The sequence below is a fragment of the Manacus candei genome, unplaced genomic scaffold, assembly GCF_025592945.1.
Source record: "Manacus candei isolate 608988 ecotype Guabito, Panama unplaced genomic scaffold, ASM2559294v1 h1tg000011l, whole genome shotgun sequence".
Classification (NCBI taxonomy): Eukaryota; Metazoa; Chordata; class Aves; order Passeriformes; family Pipridae; genus Manacus; species Manacus candei.
The window spans coordinates 13,907,695-13,921,795 of record NW_026138059.1 but is presented as its reverse complement, the minus strand read 5'-3'; the positions used below and the strand labels follow the sequence as shown (position 1 = coordinate 13,921,795).

The 14,101-nt window shown below is 38.6% G+C and overlaps 1 protein-coding gene across 2 annotated transcripts in view; it reads right to left on the bottom strand.

Moving 5' to 3' along the window:
• Window positions 1-14,101, bottom strand: part of LRRC1 (leucine rich repeat containing 1) — a 66,246-nt gene that overhangs the window by 18,732 nt on the left and 33,413 nt on the right. For both annotated transcript variants that reach the window (XM_051777861.1, XM_051777862.1), the window contains exons 5-7: window positions 3,726-3,782; window positions 2,093-2,156; window positions 1,256-1,330 (exon numbers count right to left, since the gene is read on the bottom strand). In XM_051777861.1, the coding sequence (XP_051633821.1) occupies window positions 1,256-1,330; window positions 2,093-2,156; window positions 3,726-3,782 (196 nt within the window). The remainder of the gene's footprint in view (window positions 1-1,255; window positions 1,331-2,092; window positions 2,157-3,725; window positions 3,783-14,101) is intronic.

The window sequence follows — 14,101 nt, the reverse complement described above, 5'->3', positions numbered from 1 at the left end:
ATCTCCCAACTACAACAAATGTAGAAACAGGAATTAGGAGTGTTGCTCTAGCAAGCATATTTGAACTGCCAAGTTATACTGCCATCATCTGCAATTATTATTGACTACTTAAGGTTTTTACAATGGTAATCCAACAATTAGACAGAGAAATGCCTTTGCCCCTACTAGCTATCAGAGCATCCTCCCATTTCCCATGTACACAGACACCTCTATACATGCTTGAGAATAGTTCTTACTTTAGTCATTCACCTTTCAGAGAAGAGAACAGCTGGGGCAGAACTGCCCTTTACTTTTACATATATGAAATTTTCATACAGTGACAGCCATGATCCTAACTCACATGATCAGTTCTTTTACTTTTGAAACATCTGCCTCTCAAGAGGATCTTTCATTAAACACATACACATACCCTTTATCCTACAAGTTCATCTTTTGGCCATTAGACAAAATACACAGTAACAGCCAGTTTCAATAAAAACAGCATCTAAAGTCAAACTTGACCTTTTATAAATGATTATTTCTACTTAAAAAATTATTAGGTCAAGCCAACAAAAACAAAGTCAACTAAGCCCACTAAACTGTAACTGATTTCCCAGGTACACAGTTGACAATTTGATCAATATATGAAATAACAGCAAACTGCAGGAGGAACTGAAGAAAAATCAGGTTTTGACATGTCTGTAAAGGAAAAAAGGGAAAAGGACCCATCCCACATGTTATCACAGTTCTTAAAAAAAAGGAAATTTGGAGTGCTGTAAGCTTTAAATGCTAAGGCCCTCATCCTGTGAGTGATATCAGATAGGGGATTTGCCTGAATAAATCAAAATTTCTATTTATGGTAACAGTTCTGTTACTTCTCCCTAACACTGTGCTTCAATGGATGAAGATGACTGCAAAAAGCAAAGAATCATACTCAGAACTATTAAAACTGCAATTTAGATAGATAAACAGGTGAGGGTTAGCTCAGACGACTAGTGGCTCCCTGATCATTGGGCAAGAACTGTAAACAGCGGGTGTGTCATCCTAAAAATTTAACAGTGCAGCTATTAGGAAACAATTCCTTTGTCAAAATGCTTAGAAGAAAATTTCTGACAACATATAGTATCATGGCCAATCCCTTACACACCCAAAGCCAAACCCAGGCAAAGTGAACTGAGAAATCGATTCCATTTTAAAGTACTTCCCTTTAGGTATGAATGAAAAGGTTTTCTTTTAAAAGCATCTTCAAAACAGTATTAGTAGAGCTCATCTTTACCTGAGGTATTTCAGCTAACTGGTTTCCATCCAACCAGAGGTCTTTAAGATTGAAAAGTGCACCAATTGTTTCTGGCTACAACATAAAACATCATAACGTTAAGTAGGATAGCAGCTTTAAGTAAAAAACAAATGGCCACCTTGCAATTACAATATAAGTAAACCAATTCTTATGCAAGCCCTAGTTAGAGGTACCTTGATTAAATGTAGCAAGGGTGACTGTAAGCTTTTGGGAACTCCATCATACAAGTTAATTGCTATAGCTTAACAAATTACCATTCTTTACCTGGCATTAACTAACAAATTGCATGCACACTCTTGATCAACTGCAAATCCAACATTTAATTGAGTCAGACTTCATGGGACATGAAAGATATCTTTTTGGTAGATCAATCTGCAACAATGTAGGACCCTGCAAACCTCAATAGTTTGCCTCAGCCCTTTTACAAAGATTCCTACTCTCACCCTGAAAATAAGTGAGCTTTCATCTGTGCTCAGCTCATCCAGCTCCCGACGGAAGCCCATGTATTCATTGTAACTGCAAGCGCAGACAAGAGTTTGTGCCCTTCCACTCCTTTTTACTTCCATAAAAAAAGCTGTGCAGTGCTCTCATTTTCTAGAGATCAGCTGCAGTTTTTTGAGTAAAGTGATATTGTACTGAACAAGACTAAGCAGATACAGGAATCACCAGCTCACTGCCAGAATTCATCTGTGCATACAAAAAGACTCTCCCTCCACACATTTTTCTTTCTTCAATTTTGGACATCATATAACCTATTTAATCTAAATGATGCATAAAACAAGACCAATGTGCACTTTCAGTGGCATGTTCTCTTACCAAGTGATAAAGTTCATTGTTTCCTAAATCAAGTTCTTCTAGTCGCTGCAGCTGGGCAAGTGATCTGTGAGATAAGTCAAAGCAAAACTACATTAGACTAAACCAACAGAAACCCTATGTATTTGAATGAGCTCATTTTACTGAAACTTGAATTTCAAATTACAATGTACTGAAGGCAGACAGCTATTTTACCAGGCATAGACTATATGCAGTAATACCTTACTGAAAAAATAATCTGGTTTGTCAGTCTAACTGTATTTCTTTGAAACTTAAAACTTAGAACAGGCAATCAAATCATTACTTTTTTTTTAACCGTAAGTCCCTTGGGGTGGGAAATGCCACATAGTCTAGTACAGTTAGTTAGATTTATTTTTAGGGGAAATTTACAGTTATGCAACTGGACAAAAATTCCTCATAGTGTAACTATGTGACTCAAGACTCAATAAATCCATTATTTATCTTCTCAGCATGATCCATCCTTTTCTGAAGTATTTCAGGTTGGATTCAAGACTGTAAACAGAGGGAAGTCCAAAAGGATGTAAAAGAAGTTCTCTGAACATAAACAGACACAGAGAGCCACCCTTCTCCTTCAAAAACAGTCTGTTGCTTACCTTCCCCAAAGTCACAGTAGCATGAAAGCCAGCAAGACTTCTCAACTATATTACTTGCAGCCAGAATTTTCCAGGAGCAATAAAACTGTCAATATTCGCGATAGTTTCCTTCTGACACTACATGACAAAACTTAGCAATTCCTATCTTCTGATCACTGACATTTAAAGCGCCTTGTGGCTCACAGCTATAAACAGCCACAACCAAGGCAGTGGGTAGACTGACAGGAAAAAAAGGAACCCAAAGCAACTAGGGATGAGATTCTGATTAAAATAGGTTAAATCTTTTACAGTATCTATTAGATTATCTAAACAAGCAAAATAGGAGTCACCAAAGCTCCTGCAAGAAGCAGCCAGTTAGTGAAGGAAGGAAGCTCCTTCATTAGAGAAAGAAAAGGCTTCTTCTAGACAGACAAAAAGGATTCCCAAAATATAAGATACGAAATTCATCTTACAAAAGACCACAAAGTCCTCTGCCACAGATAACACAGAGACACCTATATAACTTTTTCCCCCAAAAATCACAGTAGGTGGAGTCAGACTTCAGACATCAGTAGGCCTAGTTTGCTACTGAGGCTTTAGAAGCCTCCAGGTTTTAGAAGCTTTTGGTTACTCAGCCCCAAACGCAAAAACTTATTTAAAAGGTCTAGAGTAGAAATCTCCAAGATCTTGTTACCCTACTTTCACGGTTATGAAATTTCAGCATGAGAACAACCCAAACCACCACTCCCACTGCAGACACGCTTGTTCAATGAGTGCAAGAAGTGTTTGGTGCTGCTGCGTTCTATACTGAATATTTTTTATAGAGCAAAGCCAATCCACACAAACTGCAAGCTCCAGTAAATAATCAAGTACAACTAGGAATAATGGATGTAACTAGATGTGGCTAAAAGAACACTGTGTCTCATACATGTCGTCAATTGGCACTGAATATTTTTCTAGCTGTCATTCAGTTTCACATGTTAGCAGATTTTAAGAATAAGAACATTTTGTTAATATAATCAAACATACAAAATGTCACTTACTCAGGTAAATACGTCAGCAAGTTTTCTCTCAGTTCCAGTGAAGCCAGGTTATAAAGACTAAAAAAAACAAACAAACACATTTTAATACAATCTTACTTTTCAGAAGTGTGTGTTTACACAGTTTAAAACAAAATTGCTGTAAAGTGGTTTTTTGTTGTTTTAGTTCAACCAGTCCCTGATGGGAAAGGCAGAATACAAAGACTAGGTTCTTGCATGTTTCTCTGTGATAGGCAATAGATTAAAGCTAGAAAGTAAACAGACAAAACACAAATTTCCATTTGTTAAGAGGTCTGTAGCTGCAATTTACTGAACAGAGCATACTCATTTGAATTGCATTCACTTACTTGCTTTCAGAATCTGTCACGGGCTACCAAAGTTACAGAGCACCAGGTAAACCCATCACTGCTCTAATGATGCCTGCTCATTACTGTGAGTGACATTATGCTTCTAAGCGGCTCACTTACTCCATATCCCGGGCTTTTACTAACATCACCATAGCAACATTCAGATTTCTCAGGGGTTTATTTATGACTAAATGGAACACAAGGAGTCAGACATTATCCCAACACTATAATCTGCTCTAATCTTCCACCATCACAGGGAAAAACAAAAATCAGATATGGTGATTGCAAATAAGGAGTTTTCTGCAACAGAATATGTTCCATCCCAGTGTGCACAGAAGCGGGACAGTGGCTAGGCCTTAAATAAAATCTAGTTTAGAAACAAGAATTCCACTAAATTTGAAACACATTAAGTCTAAGTGTGTACACCTTAGGAAAAAAAAAAGAAGCCCTTACATTTGCACCATAAAAATTTAATTTTTTTTCATCTCAAACAGTACCAACATACTGAACTACAGGATCATTACTTAGCCCCAGTAAAAAATCAGCTCAGTAAACCAAAAAAAAAAAAAAAATAAATAAATAAATAAAAATCTTCACATGCAACTCCAATACAGCTATCTAAGCAGAGAAAAACAACAGAACTGATATGACTTATCAAAAAGAAATGAAAATTTTTCATGGATTGACTCTGGATAGTGTCTGAAAAATAAATCCTTATTTCAAACATATTTTGTAGTGCATTCAGAAAATAGTGAATGAAATCTCAGGAGTTTTGATTACAGTCTCAGCAGCCCTCTCCAGCTTTTAAAATAAACACATTTTACCCAGTGGGTTCTGTATTCCTTCAGAAAAAGTACAGTTTAAATATCCCATATAGGTGAGGATACTTCAGTGGAAGCCTATTACAAACCCAATTAAAGGTTAAGTGAGAATAACTCAGCTACCACCACTCAAAATCAATGACAGAAAGAAGGTAATAAGGCAGCCATCATTCCAACAACGCAAGAGAAAACTCACATGTAAAAATTTTAACACTATAAAACACAAGTCAAGATGGGACATGGTATTTCACATCCTCACAGAAACCAAACAAGTGAAGGGAAAGAGGGAAGGGGTGATGGAGAACCATTTATCTCCAAGAGGAATGTGAGTCTGATCTTACTCACACTGATACCCACAGACTGCCATTATATTTTTGTTTCAGGTTTTCTAGAAACCTAGTCCAATCTTCCTTTAAATTTTGCACTTTCTCTTCAAACTCATATTAGGTGAGGCCTATGACTCATTTTTATCAAGAGAATACAAAAAGGATGCACACACTGACAAGCTGCTTTGTAATCTTATGTTTACACATCACCCACCATCTACTTATCTCCCCCCTCATCACACTGAAGCGTTGATGAGTAAAATGGTGCAATCTCTTAATTTCTTTTCTTATCTGAGACACCACTTTGGCTGAGGCCAAACAGAAATCTTTGTTAGGAAAACCATGTTCAACAGCAAGAACTTGGGAACCACCATCTTAACCAGCCTTATAGTATCATCAAATTGGGCCAGGCCAGTGAATCAGCTCAGGAAATTGATCTTGTTTAAAAATATCCCAGCAAGGAGAGTAACACAGATCCCTAATCCAACACAGAATAAATCCCCTTAAACACCTGGGTTAGTATGAGTGCCAAGACGGTGCAAGGAAGGCAGCTGTTCTGCAGTGCTGTGGGGACTCCCTGGGTAGCTGTGTCCTTGCAAGTACCCACACACAGCCACCTCTGCACTCAACCACATTCCATGCATTTTGGAGACTGTGGCCCACCACAGTCCCAGGTGAGGTTCTCTTCTTACGGGAGTAAACTATCTATCAGGTTATGTTTTCATCTCTAATGACACAGCTTTCTGAAGGATAAATGCTTCATTTATTCTACAGCTATTCTCACCCACAGCATGCTCACAACCCTAACTCTACCCTGGAACAAAAAAAGACACTGCCCCACACTCTTTATTCTTTCTACTTCTTCCAAGGTCTTAAGTCCAAATCCAACGAAAGTCGACCCCAATAAGAAACATGAAGCTAACCACCAAGTAATGTAAAATACAGACTAAGTCTATTAAGTTTAAACCAGCAAAGCTGCACCGTTAGACTGAAATGTTATGTTTAAGGTGGATCCATCTGACAGAGAAGTCAGAAAATTAAAGGAAATTTGTGACTCATTATTCTTAAATTTTGACCAGTTAGAGAAACGGCTCCCAGCAAACCTAGGTGCAGTTTAAAATGTGAAAATCTGAAAGCTATCATATAAAATAGCATTGTAAAATACCACTTATTCAGACGGCACGTATGTAAAGGTACAGTACGTACCTTCGAGATAGGCTCCTGTTCCAAGACACTCCAAAAAGAAGCCTCTTTCTCTTCTCCTCGCTTCATTGACTGTATCACCAACTGCACAAAGACCCTGAAAAGACCAATCTCTAAACTCCAGCCCCTAGATCAACCATATCCTGGACTGCATCAAAAAAAGTGTGGCCAGCAGGCTGAGGGAAGTGATTCTACTCTGCTCTGGTGAGATCCCACCTGGAGCACTGCATCCAGCCCTGGGGGCCCCAGCACAGGAAAGGAACAGACCTGCTGGAATGGGTCCAGAGCAGGGCCACAAAAACAGTGAGAGGATTAGAGCACCTCTCCTATGAAGACGGGCTCAGAGTTGGCATTGTTCAGTCTGGAGAAGAAATTTTTTTACAGTGAGCGTTGTGAGACACGTTACAGGGTACCCAGAGAAGTTGTAGATGCCCCACCCCTAAAAGCATTCAAAGGTCATGTTGTAAAGGGCTTTGAGCAACCAAATCTAATGAAAGAAGTTTCTGCCCACAACAGGAAGGTTGGACTAGATGATCTCTGAAGTTCCCTTCCAACCCATTCTACCAAATTCTACCAAGATGCTTAAACTTGGATGGTTTCAAGAGTTCCTACAGCAGAGTTAACTACCACTTCAGTTCTTCCCTCAGTCTGATGTATTTCACCCACAACTACTCTACCTGCCAGCAACATATCTTCCCTCAGTGTCTGAACAACCAGCTCCATGTGGATTTTTGGTGTAATGATATTTTCAATGCAACAAAAGCAACATTAGCCATATAGGGAAGCCATATATGCTTCCTGAACATGCCATATATGCTTTGTGAATTTCCTAAGGGTCTCTGAACACATAACCATGTAGTTCATGGTCAATATGCTCAAGGTATGCATTTTGTCCTTCTTCTTACAAGGTTCAACACTACATGCTTATTTGTTTCCAACTACTGCATAATGCTAACATACAATTAGACAAAGTTACCATGAAAGAACCTAACAATTCATATCCATTATACGATAACCTACAAATAATACAACAGTCCTGCCTTGGTTATGCTTTGGTTACAGAAACCTGTTTTACAGTGTGAATGATAAAGAGCACTGATAAATCTTCGTAAAATTAATCTGGTAGAGTTGAAAGACAGAGACCTTCTGTCCACACCATGCAATATGGGAAAGATATTTTTGCAAATTCTTAGGTAATGAATCTCGCAAATTCTTATGTGAGTCAGAAATTACAGGAAGTATGAATTTCCAAAATGAGGGCACTACCAAACTATGTTCACACACATGAAGTCCTATAGTTCTACCTCAGAATACAAGGGAAGCTGAAAAAACAACTAGAAAGCAAGGTAACTAGATTTGGTTTGATGAAACTGTTATTAGGTCTCACTAGTATTATTAAAGACCATTCATCCAGAAATCATCTTCAAGAGCTTTCCCCCTCCTCTTTTTTGGAGACAGAGTAACTTGATGTAACTTGTATCTAAATTACACATCCTCTCAAATTTAAGTGTATCATATTCAAGGGAAAGGTACATATGGCTTTCTTTAGCAGGTCATTTCTGGAGTTTGACAAGCAGAGTAGCATTTTAGTAAGAACAATTCTAGTAACAAAATCTGAAATTAAGGATTATGGTCTTAATACCTGCCACTTTCTACAGAGCTGGGAGAAGTCGACACAAATTACAGGAGGGAAATACTCCTTCCTTGGAAGACTAATTTTAAACAGGCACAAAAAAAGTAAAGCTAATAATTTTTTCATCCTAGACTTACACAGCAAAGGCATTGAAAGCCAGAGAAAGAGCATTGCATAGTTAGTTACTTGAATTGAATTGTCAATACGATTAATTGGCTTGTAAAAATCTACAGATCTTCCACAAGTAAAAACAAGATAAAAAACCAGTATCTTTCAGCCACTCTCTGGAGGAAAGCCTAAACAGATCGCCAGTAGTACAAGTAACATCCAAATTTTAAAAACAGAGTAAAGTTCCACAGTTTATGGCCAAGGAATTCGCTAAATATGTTACGGAGGTAGTCTAAGCTGCTAGTTAAGACTAGCTTTCTACATAAGCTTGGCTTTCAAGCTCTGCTCTCTCTCCCTCACACGCACAGCAACACGCATGGACCAAAAGAATGGACAGGAACCCTTCAAAAGGCATAATCAAGAAGAAAAGAGAGATTCATAATTACAGCTCAGCCTGTTCACTTTTGAATGCTTTAACCAAACATTGTCTAATTTGCTTATCAAGATTACTGACACAGACTGCAAAGGTTAAGCCAATTCACTATTACAACATGATTTCATTTTCAAAATATCTTCCATTCCACTCATGCAACGTCAATCTTCAACAACTTCAATAAAAATGGAATTATTTAATTTCAAAAAAATACCGCTAAATATGTGCCAATTTTTTTTCTTGTGTAACATACAGGATGCAATATCTCTTACTTAAAGGCCAGACGGCACTGCATTCACTGTTACATTGTTAAAGAGTTCCTGAAGTAAACTTCTGAGTTCCTTTACATCCAGTTTTGGCAGTTACCAAACAGCCGTGATTATCACTGAATGCTCTACCAACTCAGACTCTGTAAATATTACTTGCCATGCTAAATCCAGATAAACCAGAATAAGAGCTTTTAATACTATTTTTAATACTACTTATATCAGCCTGGCCAGACCACCTACATCCAGTTCTTCTCCTATGTATTTGCAAGATAACCCTCCCCCTCACTTCTGCTGAATCATGTAAAACCATATGTTAATCAGACATTACTATGCTAAACCTGAAAACAGAATTACGTTGTCTTATTCCACACAATTTTAAGAACATTTTCCATTCTGTGTGATTACCAGATGTGTAATCTACACTTGAGACATCCAAGCATACACTAAGAAAAACACAGTCAAGGACTGGCCCAGGAATCTGTTATCAGGATTAGCATGCCATTCTGATCTGCTTCTGGATCATCTGCATTGAGCATGTCACCCTGCCCTTTGAAGACCTTTTACTCTCTCCAGCTATTCCTATTCCAATCAACATTAGAGACTCTGGTTCAGAGACTGCTGAAAACTTCAAAACCTCTAGAATTAAACATATATATGCAAAACCACCACATTCAGTGACTAACGTGAAATCTCTGGATATCTATGGTTCCATGACTGTTGAAAAGCACACCTATAACAAATCTTTCTGCAAAACAATGCTAACTGCAGCAACATCCGTTCTATTCTTTTCATTATTTTCACTTTCACAATGAAATGCCTGTTCCAGCATTCTACCTGCTAGCTGCAAACGTTAAGAGGAAAAGTTCTCTGCTTACCTGGTAATTCCCTTTCAGTAGTAAGGTCCACAGATCCTTTCAGCCTGCTTGCAGCTTGGGGGTAAACCAGACTCATCAGTCATAGGCATCAGAATATCCTTCCCATCTAAAGAAATTCACCCTCCCCACGTTAAAAGTTTCTAAAGCCAAAATAAGACTATCCTACTTTCTTGCATCAGAGACTGTGCAGTCCTCTTGAAAAAAAACAAAAAAGGGGAAGGGGAGGCTGTGAATGATGGGGATACTACAAATCATTACATTTCTATGATCTTTTGTTGAATTCTCAGGATTTCAAGATCATGTTCAAGTAAGAGACCATCTGTATATTTTCAGGGGAGGAATAAAGACTGCGTATGGCGGAGGAAAGCTTTTTTTATTTACCACGTAGGGAACTTTCAAAATACCCTTCCTGCCAGTCATGAATAATCTCATAATTTAAAGTTTAGCATCCAAAAGAAATAAAAGTAATCTGGCAATCTTTATCTTTTCCATGCACAGACAAGACTGCTGAAAAAATTGTGAAAGCTAAAAACTGGGTATCAGTTAGATGTCTGGTGTGCTGATGGACAGCAGCTCTTAAATTGTAATTTAAAGCACAGTAGTGAAGCTCTGGCCGTTGCTTCAGCCATTTAAGAAACTTGTTGATTTTGCTGTCCCCACAGAATTTGACAGATAACTGTCTTTTTCAAACATGCATTTCATGCTGAAAGGACTGGTTTTTCAGCTAAGGACAATTCCTCGTGAAGCACCCTTCTGAGAGTCCAACGCTAGATTAAACATCAGAGACATACATAAAAGGCTTTCCAAAGAAGGTAACTGGATCTCATTCAAGTCTAAGAACCACAAATAAATAATAATGTGCCATCTGTAAAATAACTTGAAAAGCAGCACTATATGGCTCTCTAAAATCACAAATCTTTGCTGGTAAAAAGCCAATGTCACAGTGAGCTGAAGCCAACATTAGAGAATGAACACATATGGACAAAGAAGGTGCTAGGGACAGACAGACATTAGATTATTTATGCTACTACTGTAAGGCATGCCCTAGGAAGCCTCGATTTACTCAAATACCCTTACATACAAATACTCTGATTTTTGAATTTCAGACAGTCATGCCTTGTGCTTTGGGTGCTACACAAATAAGTAAGTATTGAAGAGAAACCCAAGAAGTAAGTGGAAATTCCTAAATGTTACCAATGCTGGGAGGAACAGGTTATGCCTGCTTGTTGGGCAGCTCTACAGACACACACAGTCCTGCAGAATAGGCAAGGAAATTACACTTGCTCTCATTAGACTGAGAAATGCTGTAAAAGACACTCCTACTCACAGCTTAAATGGCGTAACTTGTTTCTCCAAATAGTTCAACTACCCAACAGGACAAGTACTGCTCCAAGCTGCACCCACCTAATTATTAGCTTAAGTATCTCAGATGTATTAACACTCACTGTTTTACTCCAGAGAGCAACCAAACTACAAGTTAGGAGAACACAAATCACAAAGAAACACAAAAAGGAGCACTGGTAACATTAAGATATCTAGTCTTTTATCCAGTCCTAAAGTAGTGTATCACACATATTTTTAGCAAGCCCTGAAACAATACATGAGCTTAAAAGAGGAAGGCTACATCCAGCAGGGAAAAACTGTCAGCACATGTACCAGCATTGGATAAGCCGACTGAAGTGGTCACACAGACTAAGAAAATCTGACATACTCTGAGCACGGCTACGAATAAGCACGAGGAAAGGCAAAATGTTCAAAGAAGGCCCTGCCTATGTTCTTCAAACATCCAGTTGTGACCCTTAAAAATACTCCTTTTAGCAACACAAAGGAAAAGAAAAATATAAAAGGTCTGTGCAGAAGAATTCTTAATGGCACAGTAAAAATATTAATGGAACTCTACATATCAATGGTTTGAACAAGCTCAGTTGCTGGCCTGGGACAGTGAAGCTGAACTCTGGCACTCACTCACCTTATACATCAGACCAGGGGAAAAACGGATTGAATATCCGAATTCACAAGGAAGACACACTTCCACTAATGGCTCACCACAAGGCAATTCAAGTCTATTATCTGCCATTAGGAAGAACTTCCTTACTAAAATTTACATTACTACTGTTTGTAAAGTATTTGCCAATGCTTTTGCTGCTTTCCCCATTAAGACAGTAAGGCAAATTTGCATTGCCACAAGATTTTAAGTAGGTAGTTAAAAAAAAGAAACAAAAAAAGGCCCTAAATATATACTGATCACGGTACTACACGAAGATGAATGAGATTTCACTGGTTGTATTAGGTAGCTTTCTAGAAAGCACCATAAGACTGTAAGAAATTAGGATGCATTTCCCCAAGTTTCCACATGCTCTAGTCATTAGAAGACCTGCAAAAAGCACATGGACTTCAAATTTTTCCCCAAACATGCCCAACTAGAGTAGAATAAAACACCAGTATGTTTTTTTTGTTTGCTCACTATTTGACAGATCTCACACAGAGCGCACACAGGTCCAGCCTATTCCATCAAATAACACCATGCATTATTATCCAAAGGACACTGAAACTCCAGTAAGGCATTTGCAAACATATCCAAACACTTTTAAGAGCTTTACTTAGTCTGCTCAGCCAGAAAAACACAATTAGCATTACTTTCTAATTCCCACTACTTTTTGGGTCCCAGTAGAACAAAGGAGGAAACAGAGTACAAGTATGCAACCTTTGGAGAAGCCACAGAGCATTTCACTACTTTTACCAAACGCAGGTTGGTTGGCTGCACCATCAAATTTACTTGCAATAAATGATGAAAATTTTGTAAACTAAAAAAGGAAAGTTGCACTTGTTGGTAGCCAGACTGAAAAAAAACAAATCTCTAACCTAAGTATCTAATGCTAAAAATCCAGTAAAATTCCCTCTCAGAAGCAATCTATAAGGACTTCAGGTTGCTAGGTCGCTACAAAGACGACCTCCCAATAATTTCCAGTTGGAACCAGACAGGATCTCTTTCTGTCTGTTGCCAAGACATTCCTCAACACACTTCAAGAACAGTTACATTTTGGGTGGATACCCCATGAGTTTCCCTCATGCTACATTAACATTCTTCTGAGTTCAAAAGCATCCATCCTTAGTCCAAGCTTACTGTTGACTCTCCAACTGCCAGATTCCCACCTACTAGGAATACCTGATGAGAAAAAAACAAGAGTCCCACACATTTGTCTCTGCTTCTTTAAGCATAAACTTGATAATAAAAACTTCTACTAATGAGATTAAAATGTGTTTTTGTAAAAATACACTATTCATATTCTAGACGGCAAATGTGGGAACACTTCCCGGATCAAAGCAGGCCTGTCAGACTTGAATAAATGTCTATCTCTCAGAAGAAATCTCCAAGACCACCAGGATGAGCACATGGGTCTTCCTGATGCAAGTGAGAACCCCAGATTTTTAGCTTCAATATTGGGAATCAAATAGTGACCTTGAGGGAGGAGGGTTTACACTGCTCTGTTCTGCAACAGCTCACACAGGGCTGAAATAGTATGACAGCATTTCCATGAACTGCTTAGGACCAGTATGAGGCAAATTTTTACTTTTTTTTCTTGCACAGCTCCATATACTGACATCTCTACAAACCTCTGGTATCCCCATTTTAACCAAAGTCGTTTCCAGTCATTTGCTCCAGAACAGAGTCTATCACCACTCACACTACCAAATGACAGGCAGGACAAGCAAGAAGCCACAGCCACCACAGCCAGTGAGCTCTCAAGGAAGCCAGCAACCTTCCTAGCTACTGTCTGCAAAGCAGCAGTCCACCGCATGCTTTGGCAATCATTTCAGCTTGTCATGTTTCTTATATTTATTTTCAGAATCAGGCAGGATCCCAAATTTTTGACCTTGGTTTTCAGCAACTGCAAAGTCTGAACAGGCCTGGTTTTAGCTGCCAGTGCTGGAAAAGCTGCATGAAAAGTTTTGTGGACTTTTACAGAACAGGAAGAATGTCACAAAAACCTTGGCCCATGCAATTTTTAGGTAAGACTTTCCCCTAGTCACTGGATGCACATTAACTCTACGGGTTAGTGCTTGCAGAAGGTTTCAAAGGACATTTTCTGCTTCTCTTGCTGCTGGAATGGTTCCAGCTGACAGCTTTCATACCCATGAGAAGTGGCTAAAGTAATGCTCGTCTGAACTTGACTACATTGCAGGGGCTCTTATTATTAAAATCCTTTCAAGAGGACTCCTGTTTAGAAACAGCTGGAATTGACTGAACCAACAACAAATCAATGCAAAGGGTAATAGACCTGTGCAGCTATTTGCCAGGGGAGAACACTAAAGATGTCTACGCATCCTCAAGGAGAAACTGGACAAGTACGTTGAAGAGAGAT